At 34.6% G+C, this 19,841-nt stretch overlaps 1 protein-coding gene across 1 annotated transcript; it reads right to left on the bottom strand.

The window, feature by feature from the left end:
- Positions 1-7,987: 7,987 nt before the first annotated feature.
- LOC110459940 (vesicle transport protein GOT1B-like) lies at positions 7,988-18,937 on the bottom strand. Its single transcript, XM_021512468.1, has 6 exons — positions 18,858-18,937; positions 18,014-18,105; positions 17,539-17,717; positions 15,586-15,667; positions 14,915-14,947; positions 7,988-8,267 (listed from the first exon to the last, which is right to left on the bottom strand). Exons 1-6 carry the CDS (start codon positions 18,880-18,882, stop codon positions 8,253-8,255), a joined length of 426 nt encoding a protein of 141 aa, XP_021368143.1. The 5' UTR covers positions 18,883-18,937; the 3' UTR covers positions 7,988-8,252.
- Positions 18,938-19,841: the final 904 nt, after the last annotated feature.

Genomic DNA, 19,841 nt, shown 5'->3' with positions numbered 1-19,841 from the left:
TGAGTTTTGTATTCATACAGATGATTTGATGCCGAAGAAAACCCGTGAGTCGGGATATAAATTATAATCAATCAAAATGAGCCGGATATATTGTACCTCGTACAGATGAAAATATATTTAACAATAATTGTATACATTAGTTCAATAAAGCAACAATCTAGGTCAATATTGAATTATAATGATCATGTGAATATACAATAGCACAACATAAAATACATGAACAAAAAACAGTTAACACTTATGAAATATGCTGACATGCTGTCAAGTTAATTAATAGAAAAAATTCTAGATAATGTAGTAAGAGCTTTATGATTTGTTTGCTTGCAAAGCTGTGTCATTCAAATAGATCATAAATACCATACAAAAACAGTTCAATACTTATATTTACGTTTTCTCTGTCTCTTATGTTCTTTTTTAACTTACAATTTAAATTTAAAATTTAAAATGCCCGCCTTATCGACAGTCCACACAAATTCGTTCAATACTTGGAACAGCGTATTGTCGCGTGCTGATTGGCAAACAAAGTAGTACTTTGAAGTTTTAACAAACACTTCAATTTTATTCCACAATACAGTATCAATACAATTGCGTATAATATATCTATATGGGTGATTTAAGTTTATCAATAGAACACTGAGCTAAAAGTTAGATTTGAAATAGTTTCGATTTTTCCCCGAAACAAATTTCGCGCATGGATAAACACCCTTAATCCGACCTTGCCCTCCACGAGGGAGTTATTTTTGAAAGTTCAATGAGCAAAGAGAAAAGTTCGAATTTGCGAAGAATCCAGTCGTGAATTTATTTATTGATTGTTTGTGAATCTGACTACAGTCGGTAGATTCTATAACAGCCTCGTTATTTGACATGTCGTCAGAAACTGAGGAAACCGTGGCTGAGAGACACGTGAAACTGATAGCGTTTGAAGTGAGAGATCTTGCGACGGAGCAGAGGGGTTCGTTACAAATGTCTGAAATGTTTATGTGTTCTGTGACTCATATCAGTAGGTCTGTGACATGTGTCAGTAGGTCTATAGAATATGTGTATTTCAGACATTTGTAACGATCCCCTGTTGATCAGTGCAGTGTAACAGACGATATTTCTGATAAATTACATGAGTGTTAAAATTGTTTCAATTGCCGGCATTGGTTATTTCAACCGATGTGCATTTTGTACGATGTTGCAGACCTTGGTCTTGTTTTTGTTGTAATAAAACTATTTTCTTTATATTTTCTTTTTTCTTTTGCACATAAATTTACAATTACATTGTCAAGTCTCACAATACCCAGCGATATTTCAGCAGCCGTCATGTTTATTTACATTGGATATTGTAGTTCCGGTCAGTGTTGTATTAATACGCTAATAATTGTGTCTCGTGCTGCATGGTAATTAAAGTCCCATCAACGACACAGCTTTCAAAGAGGCTATATGATGACAATACCATGCAAATGTAAATATAACTGTATGTGTATTCGTGTAAAGCTATAATAAACAACATACACGTGTAACATATTGACATCAGGATCATTTTATCGCACTTTCCACAGAAATCATGCAAATAATATATGTTGTTTTCTGCTTTCATAAAAAACACTCTATCATGAGTTTTTAGAAAACAAATGACATGTGGTTTAGACAGAAGAACTTTATATCATAATAGGAACTACACTATTAAAATAACGACGCTTATTTTCACTTTTATTTCTACAGGGGGAGACACCAGGGGCACATATCTCCCGAAAAGACCCTCTGCATCGTCTGTTTTTGATACCTCAGCCATTAAGGAAGGGGCTGTGCTTATGAAAAGTTTGCTTACCCGATGTTAAGTTGTAGACAATTCTATTTTTGTGACGCTGACCTTTTACGAACTCCCATTTCAAGGGTCTTCCGGTTTTAATGTCATATTACTGTTCATAAAATAGCAATATATGGAAGAGGCACATTTGTCCTGTATGTATGAGATTTTGAAAAGGTCATTCAGGCCAGGTGATAAATATCAAACATGATACTTAAGGCTCGCAAAGGTCACCTGCATAATATCTCATTCCGAGGGTTTGAATGACCTTTTCCATATCTCATATCAGTGATGGACTCTATACACACCAAATGTACCCCATTCATAAATGGTTTTACATTAAAAGTACCAAGACAATATAGCCTGAGGTTCCTGGACAGGTGATATCCTATGCTTTGCTCATCTGAAAACTTACTGAAATCAGTTCAGCTGTAGTCGATGTGTAAAGTATAAAGCGTATGGATTTGAGTGAAATCTTGATAAAGTTAAGCTAAGCACTTTGTAGAAGAAGAAACAAACGAAATGCAAATGGTAAAGCAAAGAAAATATAAACTTTAATATTTTATATATTCTGATAACGCCACGAGGGATGTTTTATGTAATAACGCTAAGTAAACTGCTATGGTTTTTACGAAATGTTCTCCTTCCCTAATGATAGCACACACTTACAACCACACAATATATGAATGAGTATGATAACTATAAGTTCTTCGGGCTCTCATGTTCCCGCCGTGCATGTCATTATGATTTCTTCTGCTTACCTCCATGTAGACAATGTGTTAGATATTTGTCATTTAGGATGCATTTTTATTAACACTTTTTTAAATAGGTTGCCTAAACTGTGAAGACCGCCCACAAAGTTCGAAAATTCTTTGTATGCAGTGTTATTCATTTGTTTTGGCATACTGTATTCATTGCCAAATTTTATAAGTGCGATCACATGTGTGTATCTTACGTGTAACTTTGGAGATTAAACGTGATAGACTAGTGGATTTCCTAGTCCAAAGGTTTACCACAACTTTGATAAACACTGTTATATCTCTTTTAATTAATGGCACGATTCAAAATATACACACTTTATTCATTATTAGTATTGAAACTAATCAGTACTCTCTATTTTGTTAAAATCCATATAGTTAAAGGGTTTATTCACCTCTCTTCTGATTCAAAAGTAGTTTAACCGTTTGCGTGCCGCATGCATTTTACGCCCTGTCCCTTCGTCGCCCCATCCTCGATATCCGGGGGTTACACTCACTTTCGCTATCTATACTCCTGGAATATGTCATCGCAAAATTGAAGGCACGAACATAGCTGTTTGATTGGTCTCAGGTAAATAAAAAAGTGACCAATCGCTAGGCTGATACCTGTCCTTTGAAGATTACAAAGGAGAGATGCCCGACTTTAAAGCATGTCATTTTTTACCGTTACGTGACCGCGAGATTCGTTTTCTGTACATCAAATGATCGAACTAGTCTTCTTGTCTCATCAACAAGGTGGCGCACACTGGGCCTTCGATTTTGCTATGACATATTCCAGGGGTGCAGTGAGCGAAAGTGAGCGTAACCCCTAGATATCGAGGATGTCGTCGCCCAAGAACAAAAAATATGATAAGGCGGGAAAGTATTGGTAGTAAGCATGATTTTCACTCCTAGTCTGCAGTCGAGGGATAAAAAATGGAGACGTGACAACACAGGTATACAAACAAACATGTACACATTACCTTGAAAGAGCAGAACGTACCAGGGACGAAGCGGGAAAGTGTTGTATGAACTTATATTTGATAAGTGTGATGCGGTGCTTTGTGACATACTCAATTTGTCAATAGTTATTCAGTGGTACACGTAACGGACACGGCCCTTACGATTGACAAAGTGAAAGTACAAATCACGTGACAACACGAAAGTACGAATCACACATGACGACACGAATGACGCGGCTAAATTAATTCTAACTTCGGTAGGCCCTTAATATGTACACGAAGACGCAACATTATAATCACAACGAACTATAAAATATAACAGGGTGCCACATGAATGACGTTGGTCCTGCGTAAGAATCCCAAGTCTTGCCGTGCATTATTCTTCTGTTATACAACATGCAAATGGCAAGACTAAAGGACACAAGGGCCATAAAGTAGTGAGGCCTCTTCATCGCATTTTGATCTCTCCTGCAATTTACATCAAGCAGAAAATATCTCTGATATTTGTACGCAAGGACAGGAAAACAACACAACCTGGAAACAAAGACAATTTACTTCCCCTTAACCGTTACCAAGGATGACCACTTTGCTGTGTTCGGGGGGACGCATGAACGTTTCAATGAACCTGAGAGCTATGCTGGATAGGTACACCGTTCCGAGAATGGCCGAGGGGAGGGACCCGACGAAGAACGATCCATCCATCCGTTTTATACATGTACCAGGGATTTCGCTACGGTTATTACCGCATATTAAAGTGTATAACAGTATATTGGCGACAATAATGTGTATTACGCACCCCATTGTGACAGTTGTATTCTGATCTTTTCCTATCCTATGCTTATTTATGTTTTCTTGTTTATCTATATACTTCGTAACCCATCCCATGGCACCACATCAAGTTTGGCTTTGTTGCAGAATGTTTGCCAATGTGATGAAAGTAATAGATTCTATCACCAGGCCGGGACATACCAAAATCCTGAAAAATGGAATAAGTTTTTCCCTGCTAAACGTATTTAAGGTAAGCGCAGTGATTGGTTTCTTCGTTATCAGTGTATAATTATACCTCATATATCTTATATAACAGTGTGTCTGATTAAATTATATTGATTGCACGAGGGAGAAATAAAATAGCATGTACCCACGCACTCGAGTTTCCCCCTTGTCATATTTCCTATATTCGGAGCTTCTCTAGATAAACTAGCAAGAGGCACCACACCGAGTTCCGAGTGTCAGAATCAGATGACAACTATAGCTCAATAGCCTGATAGTCCTCACTATTGTGTTATTTTGAGTTTAAAAAACCATTGTATTTGCGGAAGGGAAACAAGATTCTGTGTTTTTCTTCGTGTTCTTCAAAAATAAACTTTAGAGTTGAACAATTAAACGGCGAGTTTGAAAAATAAACGATGCACTGAACTTGAAAAGAAACACTTAACTGCTAGAACTACACTCTTACTCCATAAAATAAACGGTGATTTATAAATTAAACGATGTAATGTGACATATGTACCGTGTAATATAAACGGTGTTCCATGAAATATAAATGATGCACTGTGAAATATAAACAATGAACCCTGAAATATAAACGATGTACTGTACCGTGAAATTTAAACGATGTATCGTGAATTATAAACGATGTATCGTGAAATATTAACGGTGTACCGTGAAATGGAAATGATGTTCCGTGAAATATAAACGATGTATCGTGAAATATAAACGATGTATCGTGAAATGTAAACGATGTTCCCTGAAATATAAACGATGTATCGTGAAATTTAAACGGTTCCCTGAAATATAAACGATGTATCGTGAAATATAAACGATGTATCGTGAAATATAAACGGTGTTCCCTGAAATATAAACGATGCATCGCGAAATATAAACGATGTATCGTGAAATATAAATGATGTATCGTGAAATATAAATGATGTATCGTGAAATATAAACGATGTATCGTGAAATATAAACGATGTTCCCTGAAATATAAACGATGCATCGCGAAATATAAACGATGTATCGTGAAATATAAATGATGTATCGTGAAATATAAATGATGTATCGTGAAATATAAACGATGTATCGTGAAATATAAACGATGTATCGTGAAATATAAACGATGTTCCCTGAAATATAAACGATGTATCGTGAAATTTAAACGGTTCCCTGAAATATAAACGATGTATCGTGAAATATAAACGATGTATCGTGAAATATAAACGATGTTTCGTGAAATATAAACGGTGTAACGTGTAATGTAAATGATGTATCGTGAAATATAAACAATGTTCCCTGAAATATATACGATATATCGTGAAATATAAACGATGTATCGAGAAATATAAACGGTGTTCCATGAAATATAAAGGATGCACCGTGAAATATAAACGATTTATCGTGAAATGTAAACGGGAATCCAAAAAACTGCTGTCTAACTTGTAGGAGCTGGCACAAACGTTGACCTTATTCGCCGGTTTACCGGCTCAATGCAAAGACGCTGCAACGCAAGTTTCGATGGAAGCGTTGGTTAGGAAACGACTTACCTGAGCCCATTCTCTCGTCAGACCTTTACCCCCTAATTCGACCAGTTTTTTCGTCTCCTGTTAATAAAACATCGCGAGCGATCCCTTGGACGTTGTTTGTGTTGATGTCACAAGCATCGTTTATATCTTTCATCTTTTCGGCAATCACATTCTCTATATCATCCGTTCCATTCACTTTACGTTGGAGCAAATATGATTTTAAAACAGTTGTCTTACCTTTTTTTCGTTCACACTGTGCCCAAGTATCTTCATAACATGCCTTCCATACGTTACATGTCCATTGAAAGTATCATATTTTCATATTTTCGATAAGAATCTTAAACAGCTTTGCTTTCCTTGTGTTGACACTCCTTGTGGATATGGTAACCTCACTTGCCTTGTCGGTAGTTTTCGTTAGATACATATTTACGGTATTTCATCTGTGCTCATGTCACTGAAGAATATATCAAGAGAGGCGGAAGTTGTTTGGATACCGAGTATAACAAATCCTGAGAGTGAAACAGTTTGTTGAAATATTGTTCATTTTGTTAAAAAAAAGTGACGTTTGAGCAGAATTTCTGTCTGTGCACACGCAGAGCTTTGAGTATTACAAATAATTAACACACCTTTACACGTTCTCCTGAGGTATCCATACAGTGAAAAGTCTTGAGAAACTGTTAAGAAATGCTTCAAATGTCCAGAATGGTGTTATTTATGTCCATTATATAGGATCACAACAAAACACGAAGCCAACTAGGCTGACTGTAGGTGGAAAAAAGCGTGCAAAGCATGCATGATTTTACCTTTACACTGTTCAAAACAGGTTCTCGCTCAGGTGACCTGTGCTCAGCATTGTTAGCTTCAAAATACATCGGATTATTATAGAAATTGAAAGTATTTTCTTACAGTTTTCTTGATAATACCACAGACTCAGATCTAATTCCGTGATAATACTGACTACATACATGTAGAAAAAATTCAGGAATACATTTATACGGTTATTACTTTGAGTAAGAGTGGACAGTCGATACAAAAGTGTATACACTACCAACGAACCCTGGTAGCCCGAGTTTCTAGATGTTTGGTGTGGGTGGTGTCAGAGCCAGAGGAAATTCGGGCTAGACCCCTTGACAAAATAGCTAAGATTGATATCGTTCTAAGATTAAAAAAATAATACGTCTGGGTTTTTTTGTACACACATACCCATGAATACTGTTAACATTTATTTTTGACTTTATTTTTTTACTTGTCAGATGTCATGATATTGTTTCTCTGCTGTGTGACAAGGGGGATAACTCCGCAAAGTAAATGTCGGGCTACCGTGACCGCGTTAATCACCCCCAGCTCTCATACATACAGCTTCATAAACCTCGTTTACTGTAGTGCTTCTTCCTTTTTTAAGTGGATATATATTGTTCAGAGAGTCTGAGGGATTTTGTCTAATAAAGAATAGAATAATATAAAACATAAGCATTAACTACTATCCCAGTAATTCAATATAAACACAAGTATATAGGTGCAGTCCAGTATGCATCATATATATAAAGATGAAGACGAGAAACAAGTATAACGAGAGAAAATTACCTGTATAATTACACAATTTGTTAAATATTTAATCAAAACCAGCTATTAAATATAAGATAGATTCGCCAACAAAACCACTATATATCTAAGCCTAATGGCTTTTGGCTAATAAAGAATAGAATAAGCATTTACTACTATCACAGTAATTCCATATGAACACAATTGTACGGGGGCATTCATGTCTATTAGATATTTGCTAGTTTCTGAATTATTTCGTCCAAAAGTGCTATCATCAACTAAGCTAAACTAACATCCAAGGGAAGTTCATATTTTGTTTAAAGGGATACGTTTGCACTCAAATTATTTTTAAGCTTTTCCTTTGCGTTCTAAATTCTCGGTTATCAACTTATTTCGTGAATGTAGTAAAGTATGCAAAATCAATTTATTATTCGGATATGTTTTATTCAGGATTGGTTCATTTAGTCAAACATTAATTTTTCATTAAAGTAGGTGCCGTTAAAATCACTTAAAAGTTTAACTCAAAATCAGTGAAAAGTGGAGCTGTTATTGTATGAAAATGAGATGAAAATAATGTCAGTTCATGGGTATATTCAGAGACGTATAATACAGTCTCTGGTATATTGACCCATTTTATCAATGTTTCCGAAAGAATCACTTCGTGGGTCATCTCGCGACTGGTCCGTTAACTGTCAGTGTATTACGCCATGTTATTCTGCAAGAAAGGAAGAATCGAAATAGGTTAACAATTAGAACGTTCTTTAACAATCGTCAATAGCTCACTGTACAGTAGTAAGTTCTCCTTAGAAGGTCACTTAGTTCCCCAAAACACTCAACAATTTACTGTTAAGCTTCTTTCATCGGTTCATACTCCAATTAACATAAGAATTCCCGTTCCTTCACGATTCTCCTCAATATGAACAGTCATTATGATCTGATAGTCAAGTAAATAGGGCTCGATATTTCGAAAAGTTTTTTTAAAAGTTTAAAACATAACTCTATCACAGGTTTCCCATTTTCTTTGACAGCAAAGTGGAACCAATGAGGATTACTCCCGGAGTATATGTATTCGTTAAGTAAAACAGAAAAAGTGACACATCGTCAACAATAACGGATAAAACTAAAAATGACTTTGAATCCTCAGTCGAGTTATACAAAGGCAACTTAAGTTTTAAACATAAAGTCTTTTATAATAAGCTTTTACTATGAATACCTAGATATTCTTTAAATATAAATCTTTTTACAACAATACACGGTTTTCAAATACAATGTAGCAGTACTGTAAACAAAGAAACACATGGCGTAAAGTGGCGGAATACACATGATAAAAAGCAGGCAATGTAGGTTTTCATCAGCAATTACGTACAAAGAAGCACCATATCTTTGCAAAGCCTAATTAACGGTAGCTATATTTCTTTTCAATAAAACTACCGCTCTGCTAGGTGTTATAAAGACCAAAATCCACATTGCTAAAGAGTTGTCAGCTTCATCAGTCATAACAACTTAAGCCTATAATGGTCCCAGACCACTTTCAAGACTGCAACACCTAGCTTGTTACTGTAAGAGGCGACCAACGGGGTCCCTCTGCAGAATCAGGAGTTTCTCCAGTCTTCTGCTAATCAAGAGGACATTGAAAAACCCAAATTTGATCTGCTGCCCCTATTGCAGCACTTGCGATCTAAATCATGTCTTCCCTTCTCTTTCGTTTCGGCGGAGTCTCCTCGGTGTGAAGCCTTATGGTCAAAGCTCTGTCAACTCCACCATATATAACACTTAGGCCATAATGGTCCAAAAGACTTCAAAGCAGAGTGTGTCAAAGAATTGTACTCTTCATTCACCATAAATACGAATAAAAAACATATTCCACTGTCATTTTACAGTGTTATACAACTTTATGGTAAAACGTTCTTGTCAGTGGAGTTTGCAGCCAGGAGAACAAACAAAATCTCTGAGATACCCCATATGTGTTACAACATTGGACAAATCGCGTTAACGTAATGCTTTATGGAACAACCGTGGCTAAGAACGTTATAAATAACCATTTCAAGAAATCTATACAAATTTGTTGAAACTCATAATTCCGTTCAAAATTCAACAAGTACATACATTATGGTAAATCATGCATTTTTATTAGAAGTATATTCATTTACAATTAACAAAAACGCTACATGCTTTCAACAGTCATACATAAAATATCATTCTTTCCATATATCATAATCTATAGCTATTCATATTTATAAAAGTTTGCAAATATTGATACCTTAAAAATATTGTGTTTCTTTAATATTTTGGTGATCGCTATTTATATCGCTGTGCATTTATATTTGATAATATTATTTGATAATATAAAATCAAATATTGACTAAACAAGCTGCATATTTATACGTACATAAATGAAATGGTTTTCACATTTAAACCTCTTTATCAAAAAATAAGCACATAACAAGCTGATCATGAATTATATATATATAAAAAAAAACTTATTGTAGGCCTAACGGTGTAAAAAATAACCTTACAGACGTAAAGTATCTTAATATAGGGAACTGTTTGGATTTTTACAACATAAAAAGGCCACCATATCATTTCATCTGATGGATTCGTTTTTTGAATAACAAGTTTGTTTGGCGTTTTTTTTTTTAAACAGAATGGCACATTTTTCAATTCTGTAACCTGACTATCGGCAATCCTGATTGATTATACATCAATCACTGCCTAATATAAAGAGGCTGCTGCTGATATTTGAATTCAAATCAATACCAGTTTATATAATGATGATGATATACTAAAATAAGGTTAATTATATGTGTTTAGCTTCAGTCACCAATTTCATGCGGTCATAGAACCTGTTTTAAATAATATATATCACACACCATTGCTAAATTCTTTAAAAATCAACTCTTTAAATACACAGTAGGGGAATTCTATTTAAAAAAAAATTGATGTGGAATACCATACAAAGTAAATATTTTACTGTACCATATGGTTATTACGACCATTTAGGAATCAACAGTGGAACAAACACTCACAGCTGATTCAAATGTCCAGCAACATAGTCCAGAAAATGTGTATAGTTTAGGCCACAATTTAACGAACATTTGTTAAATTAAAGAAATTATATTCCCAATTGGAATTCATTGCTTAAGTTAAGAATAAGTCCTTATTAATATTTAAAATTCAGTTATACTTTCCAGAGGAAAATTTAAGGACTTTCCTTAAGTAAAAAAAAAATACCGTTTTGATCCTGTTCACATAAAGTCTTCTTGCATCTAACTAGGGCTGCGCGGGATAAATGATACTATTAATTGGGAGACATATATTCTCTTCACATAAATAAGCAGTGCACTTTCAAAAAGCTTAATATTACAAGAACATTCACACTGTGCTTTAAACAAGAGGCCCAGAGGGCCTGTATGGCACACCTGGATATTTGAGCAATCATGGGAAAATATTCTCAAAAAAAATACTTTTGCAAATATTTCCATATATTGAGTCTCCTAGATAGGCTGAAGAATGTTCCAGACTAAATCAAACTTTATGCTTCTCTATCCCAGCATGCTACTGGTCAAATAGCATCAACCAGGGCTTCCTGGTATTGCAGGAGTTGTTTAAAGATATTTATATATTTGACCCCTGTGACCATGAAAGTAGGTCAATTATCATTTATTTGAGGAAAGTTTATAGCACTTCATGTCAGATACCTATTGGCCAAGTATCATTACTCTGGGCCTCTTTGTAAATCAAGAAGTTGTTTATAAAGATTTTTTTACATATTAGACCCCCATGACCTACTGGCCAAATATCATTGCTCTAGGCCTCTTGGTTATTCAAAAGAATATGTTTAAAGGGTTTTAACACATTTTACCCTTGTGACCTCGAAAGTAGGTCAAGGTAATTTATTTTTGAAAACTTTATAGTACTCTGTCTCAGGTAACTACTAGCCGAGTATCAGTACTCTGGGTCTGCTGGTTATTCAGAGGATGATGTTTAAAAGTGTTGAACACATTTGACTCTTGTGGTCTTTAACTCATTTACCCCTGAAATTTCATAATGAACTATTCCAACTATTGAAATGGGAGAGTTCAAATGAGTCTTCAGGGGTGAATGAGTTAAGTAGGTCAAGGTAATTTATTTGAGGAAACGTTATAGCACTTCATGCCATGTGTCTACTGGCCATGTATGATTACTCTGGGCCTCCTGATTATTCAGAAGAAAATGTTAAAAGTTTTTAACATATTTAACATGTGACCTTGAAAGTAGGACAAGGTCATTTATTTGAGGAAACTTAATAGAACTCTGTCCTAGGGACCTACTGGCCAAATGTTATCACCCTAGGTCCTTCAGAAGTCTTTCATTGAAAAAGTTGCAGGACGACGGACAATACACCATACCATAAGCTCAACTGGGACTTCGTGCCAGGTGAGCTAAAAACGCACAATAATATTGCGTATTTCTAAATATTTTCTTCAGGTTGTTAAGTATGGATTATGAGAAGTTCTTTTTGCACAACTAATAAAATTGTAATTGTATTGGTTGTGTAAAAAGAACTTCTCATAATAATATTGCATACTTCGAAGACGACGTATGAAACCAAATTGAGACCCCAGTGGGATCTTGGCACCAACCATAGTAAAACCTTCACTAGTTTGATTTAAGTTTGATCTGTTCTGACCTGATCATCATGTCAACAGTAAATGCACTATGTGCTCACTTTTGATCAAACTCTCATTCTGTTGTGTTTTACCTTGTCATTTCAATTCTTTGAGCCTTTTGACCAAAATACGATTTTCTAATTTCTGGCAGTAACTTTTTCTATTTGTGCAATCTCTAGATGAAATATTCCAAACTGCAAGAACTAAAGTTTGAGAGATATTTGTGTTATACGATAAAAAATTGTATGGGAAATTTCAGGATGTCTACCTGGTGACAATGTTTTTCTTGATCAAGCTGACAATGAAACATGCACAACTAAAAACTAAGAGGTACTTTGATCCCTGGTAAAAAAAAAATCCAAGAGATTTCTTAGAAATAGCAATAACAAATGTCCAATTCCAAGACATCCCCCAAGCAACCATATTGTTCTTGCGATTAGTTTTAAAATTGGACAATTAAAATTACTCTTTCCACAGAAAGTTCTAAAGGGAACTTTCTTGAAATTCACAAGCATTAGTTTTTTTGAGGGTTTAACGTCTTTGCAACATTTAAGAGATCAGGTAAAGGGAGACATCACAGGAAAGAAGGTGTAAATAGCAAGCAGGTCTATTCTTTCCCCTAACCCCATGCAAGGCACAGCTTCCCCGGTTGTCCTTAGGCATGTAAATTTAGTTAATGGACCGATAACAAGAACAAGACCACTGAAAATTTGTCATTTTGAATTTCGACAAATGAAATATTTTTCATATGTAGCTTTAATTAGGAAATTGGAAGTGAAGTAACATAAACTAAAAATAGTGGAAATTCGTGTTGGGTATTTTGTATACAATCTCAGTAACAATACACCACATCAATTGTAAAACACTGCATATGCGTAAAGCTGGTCAACAGTAGAGTTACGAGGAAACTCATAGCGTTACAATTGTATATGTAGTAATAACAGAATTAATGACTTATATCTACATTTATTTTAAAGCACTATCCAAAATATAAAACACAAAGTTTGTACATTTTTGTCCGATAAGTTCGGTTTGGCACCATATTGCACTCGTTTTCTTCTGCCATCTTCCTCTGTGCAGATGGTGCTAAAACCCTAATACACATATGGAAACAATTATTACAGTAGTAAAAGTTTAAACTCTGTAATAACTCTGACCTCAACACTTAAGAGTTCCAAGTAATAACATCACCATCCATACTCACATTGTGAGTTAAAATATCGTTTGTTATGACTTCATTCTCAGAGTTACATAATTAAGTTTCATTATTTCATTCTCCATAGCTTCAATGTGTCTAATACATTCACACAAGCATTACTCTCATAAATTATGGGTACCATTCAAAGCAGCACACTCTCCAACAATTAAACCATACAATCATATACTCAAGTTTTCATCAAGGAACAAGGATTTCAAACTGCTCATTTCATTTGAAAAGTGTGTAGAACCATCATATACTGCAAATCAAATCATTAACATTTTCCATGTACAAACTGCTTTAACCCTTTCACCCCTAGGTAACTTGAGTAGACTCTACCATGTATTCATCTGGATGAGTCAATGATGATCTACAGTGGTGAAAGGGTTAACACATGCCACTGAATAACATTTCTGGTATCTTTGCAACGTAAACACAACTGGTATGCGGAATTCAGCTGATCCGTTGATCAATCAGAAAGTAAAACCATCAGACAGTTACAAAATTGTGTATATTATAATACTGTATTGACATTGTCAGGTATCAAATTAAAGAAGTTGTTCCGGATTTGGTCAATATCTTATGCTTTATTCACAGAAAGTTTAGCGTGTCTAAGTTTATCGTGTCTAAATTAAAGTCTCTTTACCACAAAAATAATTTCTGTAATATTTCTGTAATTTTGTTTTTTGTGCAACCTTTAAGATTGTTAGAAGATGAATCATGAACCAATCCATACCACTAAGTGTTTTATTTAAATTTTTTACATAGAGAGTTAGAGACTTTTAAGTTTTGAAAAGCAGCAAGTCATTTATAATTAATTAATAAGTAAATTTAATTTTAGACAATTGAATGAATAAACTTTAAAAAAAAAAAAGGGAATGACTCATGACTAAATGACCACCCCTTTGAAATGTTATCATGAACACACGATTCATTATCGAGTTGTTCTGGCTAGATCCAGGTGCCAAGGGAGGCAATAAGGAATAGAAGTGAGAAAAAAAATGGAGATTTTGTTTAAATGAAAATAAATAAATCAAGTGATGTGTTTAATATATAAATCTCATAATATGGCAATAAAAGATTGTAAATTATAGACAGGAAGTAATGAAATTACACATTATGATATTCACCCTGGATACAGACAGTTCAACGCATCATTAATTGAAACATATGTTAGTCAGTTTAACTTTGATGAATAAACCCAACTGTTTGTGGACACTTGAGCTGACACAAAGAAATTGAAGGAGCATTCCCAACTACAGAAAGTTGGAAAAAATCCCCAGTATAGAAAACTGAGAGAAAAAAACACAGAGAAAAATTGCCAAATCATAGTCGGTCATAGCTTGAGAGGCAAAATGTACATTAAGGCATTTTTTTTTCATCACATGGCATTTCGTAATCTCAAACGACGTGAACATGACCTTCAAGCACTCAAAACAAGTCCCTATTTACAGCATGCATCCCAACACTGACCATGACACAAATGAGATTTAAAGTCACAAAAAGCTGTTATACCATCGAGTTGGATTCCCCTAGTTTGTCCGCAATCTGAAAAAGAAAGCCAAAGAAAATTGTTTGGTGTTGTTTTCACTTTAATAATTATGATATACAATAACGTATTAGTGTGTCGTGATTCTTGTATCTTAAAAATGTCTGAAATCCTGGTTAATGTAAATTCATCTGAATAGAAATCCAATAGAGTACATACTGGAGCGATACCAGATATTATATTCATATTTGAACATTGGTTATAGAATATATAAAAACATGTTTTGAATATCTGTCAATAACAAACAGGCATTACAGTAAAATGAACGAGAACTTGAATGTCACATGATAACTGCTGCATGACATCACCTGGGCTCATAATCATTAAACCATTCCCAAGCATGGATTCTATGCTCAACTCAACTTTCTTGTGACTCACTTATAAATCGTGTGACACAATAAAAATGGTATGTGTTATCATTTAAAACGGTTTCCCCCAAATTCTTCTAAATCATAGAGCAAATGTAAAGTTTGATTTAACTTATAAATTGGAACAAGAAATTTGTCTTGATCACAGAATTGAGCGCTTGAACATGAGAATGGTTTCATGCAATCATATTTATAGAGAGAGTCAAAGGCTAAGACAAACAGATTTCCCTCCCTTTGTACACAAGGACTCCAAACATTTGTGAACTTACCGACCGTATCCCAGGCAAGCTGAGTAAACTTCCCAAAACTGGAACTCGTCGTAAAAAATTAATAACAACCGGGAAAAACCCACTGCAAGAATAAAAGGCAAAATATATTCAAAATGATAACAGATGGGATAAAAATGTGGCAAAATGCGTTTCATAAAACAAGAGGCCCAATGGGCCTGAATCGCTCACCTGGTATTAATCTCACACTTGTAATCTTAAAAGTGGACTAATATACAGCTACAGGCGAAATATCTGTGTTCGATCAATTTGAATCTATTAAACGATTTAAACATATGATGCCTGCGACCTTGAAAGTTTATAGCCTTCCGTTCCGGCATATTTCTGGCTAAATGTCATTACCCTGGACCTTTTTAATATTCAGAACAAGTCATTTAAAGATTTAAACATATTTGATCCCTGTGACCTTGAATATAGCAAAAGTCATTCATTTGAACAAACTTGGTAGTCCTTCATCCCAGCTTGTTAATGGCCAAATATCATTATCCAAGGCCTTTTGGTTATTGAGAAGTTGTTTAAAGTTTTTAAACATATTTGACTCCTATGACCTTGAAAATAGATGAAGGTAATTCATTTGAATAAACTTGGTAGCCCTTTATCTAGCATGTTACTGGCCAAATGTCAGTAGCATATGCGTCTTGGATATTCAGGAGAAGGTATTTAAAGGTTTTAAACATATTTGACCCATGTGGCCTTGAAAATGGGTGAAGGTCATTTATTTGAACAAACTTGGTAGCCCTTCATCCCAGCATGTTACTGGCCAAATATCATTATCCAAGGTTTCATGGTTATTCAGAAGAAGTTGTTTAAAGGTTTCAAACATATTTGACCCCTGTGACCTTGAATATATGTAAAGGTCATTCATTTTAACAAAATTTAGTAGCCATTTATCCTAGCATGTTACTGCCTAAATAGCATTATCCTAGCCCTCTAAGTTATTCAGAAGAAGTTGTTTAAAGATTTTTTGAGACAATTGACCCCTGTGACCTTGAAAATGGGTGAAGGTCATTTATTTGAACAAACTTGGTAGCCCTTCATCCCAGTTTGCTTCTGGCCAAATATCATCACTCTAGGCCTTTCGGTTATTAAGAAGAAGTCGTTTAAAGTAAAATATTGACGCTGGCCGGATGCCGGACGCCGCAACACGGCATAAGCTCACTTGGCACTTTGTGCCAGATGAGCTAATAATTAATTTCCACATGTATTTGACGTGGACGAAAAATAATCATTAACCAGTATAGGAGTAGGACTAATAGAACCTCTCACCCTGTTGAGGTGAAATAGGAGAATCTCAACCTGAGGGGGAAGATTCTAAATAATGTTGCCAAACACCAGGCTTTGCCATGTGTTTGGCAACTTAAGAATCTTTCCTAGGAGGTTGAGATTACCAATCTCACCTCAAGAGGGTGAATGATTCTTTTTCTCTTAACCTGTTCACTAACTGTGTATCATAAACATAATGTAATGTTAATGTATCAGGCTTATGGCTTATTGCGGGGGTTAATGTCAGGCTTATTGCGGGATTGACGTGACGTTGATGCTTTGTTGACGTGATGTCATACCATTGTTACCATTAACCAAAGGCTAATATATATGTCCTGTGCATACTGAAATTTGGTAGAAATTTAGTTATTGTTTTTTTAATGAGTTATTGAAAGAATATATAGATGGCAAGATAAACACATATTAAATTGCTGAAATTCTAGGAATCAAAATATTAACTGCAGGTGAATAACTTCAGTGTGTCAATATATTACATCAGCGAAGTGTCATGAAATTCAGCTGAAAATGTTGGAGGAGTTGATCAGAAAACAACGTTATTTCAACAGCCCAACTCTGTTGTGTGGGGTATATAACCAGCAACATAGAAGGACTTTGCAAAACAATTAAAATATAAATATTCTTTTCAAAGTTAATGTAATTACAAAATCTTACCTGAATAAAAGAAAAAATCCATACATTTCAACACACATTCCTATTACTGGCCAGCCAATCAGAACTATAGTTATACCGCCAATGAAAAATCCTGTTGCTTTCAATTTATGTTTTTGAAAGAAAAATTTCACAGTTCTTTCCAAACCAATAACAAAAGCTAGTCCACATATGAAAAGTATCTGAAAAAAAGTAGAAATTATGAATTAGCCTAAGAAATTTAACTCAAGCAAGTAAAAGCAAGTGTCATTTCCATGTACTTTTCATATATCATGATAACAATTTGAATAGAACAGCAATCTTCCAGTGAGGGTCAGTGGTATTCAACATTATATTTGATAACGTCATAATAATAATGACGTCATCAAAAGGGTCATATGACATTCAGGGCTTAATTTGAAACTGAAAGGGTTATATAGTGACGATTCAAACTTGTATGTAACTTCATTATAATACAGTGGATACTTCATACACTTACATTTCCAATTGCCAGCAAACCTTTATCAAAGAAAAACAAGACACCAAGGAAAAGGAAGGCTACTCCAAATCCAGCGAGGCCAACACCAATTTCTGTGTTAACAATGAATAAAATGGATTTATTAATTAAAAGTACAAACCATTTATAGCAGAAACCAACAAACATAATAAAAATATTATACTTTATAATGAAAATGTTTTAATATCTATTTTTTTTTACCTTTTTATGTTCAATACTAAAATGTCTTTATTTATTTAGTTTAACTGTTTTATTTTCTAATAACTTAGAATTGCCGTGCCGTGAATTGCGTTATTTTGAAAAATTAATTTAAAATGGATGTAAACAAAATAAACGCCCAATCTTCTACATATGACTCCAGTTGGTGATGAAGAATGTATATTAGGGTCCATTCTCTTGAAATAATGCCATTTTAAAGTCCATTTCCCTCAGGTTTGGTCAGAGTACGGTAGAAATCAAATACTTCTTAATTAATTATCCAAGTCGTTCACCGACTCGTATCCAATTTCGTGTCAACCCTTAACCAGAAACATATGGATGTATCTGGTCGTACTCTGACCACACCTACTTCATCAAGTTCAACAACATGCCAGAGCCAAAGCTTAAAGCTAACAACAATGGAAATACAACGTAGCTCTAACCAGCGATGGTGTCATTATTAGCTCTGTTTATCAACATGTCATGTTACAGTCACAATATTTACGTGACCGGTCTGGCAAATACTTAGCAGAGACACTGAAAAACTACTCTTTCTACAATGTTCAAACAACAGAAGAGAGTTACGTGTATTTCAATAGTAGACAGGGTCTAAGACTGTTTTCCTTACTCTGAAAATCTGTTATTTGCATCATTTTGACAGTCGTGTAGGCCAACTTCCCTTCGCCACGATGTCGCTTGAGTGGACTAAATCTGCTCTTACTCAACAGAAGAACTACAGTGAAAAGGGCGGTAACCGATGTCATTGTTTTCTGTACGTTGGCACCATCACACTGACAAAATCTGACTTATGTCAACGCTACGCAACGAACATGATCTTTCATTCCTGATATGTTTTTTTTTTTTATTTCAAAAGTATTTTATTGACAATACATATATAATACAAACATATAAGTCAAAATTAAAGAAGATGTTAGCACAGTATTAACAAAAGAACCAGACAACAGGCTATGCTTGTTTAAGCATAGCTACAGGGAAAGACCGGATTGTAAGGATAGAAAACCACATAAAACAACAAAGAAAGTGTCCGACTTTATACCGTGTCCGACTCACTGTCACTTTACCCTATCAGTCTTCTTCTATTTCCGGTAGCTATGTACAATGATTGAACATATAGAATGTTGTAATTCGCTTTCCTCTCACACACATGTACACCTACACCCAAACCAGCTTATGTGTAATACTCATTGTTTAAGGGACAAAACTTGCGTGAATAATAATAATAATAATACATGAATATTAATTTGGAATTTATCAAGCATGTATAAGTAACGAAACGTTTTGATGATTTAATATAAAAATTAACATCTATAAGAATAGTATTATTTAATTGGTCAGATGCATTACTAATACCATATAATAAACAGTGCAGAATTAAATATCCTAATAGATTATAAATAGTGGTAATATGATGCCTAATATTTGAATACAGAGGACAATGGAAGAAAAAATGTATTAAATCTTCCGTGTGTGCACCACATACACAGGAAGCATCATCAAGCAGATGCATGGTCTTGTTACTTATCAAAGTTAAGATAACTTTTAAAATTTCTTAGCTGATATAAAATAATGTTAATTTTCCTCGGAACTCAGT

The sequence above is a fragment of the Mizuhopecten yessoensis genome, unplaced genomic scaffold, assembly GCF_002113885.1.
Source record: "Mizuhopecten yessoensis strain PY_sf001 unplaced genomic scaffold, ASM211388v2 scaffold10275, whole genome shotgun sequence".
NCBI classification, from domain to species: domain Eukaryota; kingdom Metazoa; phylum Mollusca; class Bivalvia; order Pectinida; family Pectinidae; genus Mizuhopecten; species Mizuhopecten yessoensis.
The sequence above is the reverse complement of the archived record's forward strand: the minus strand, read 5'-3'. Positions and strand labels throughout refer to the sequence as shown.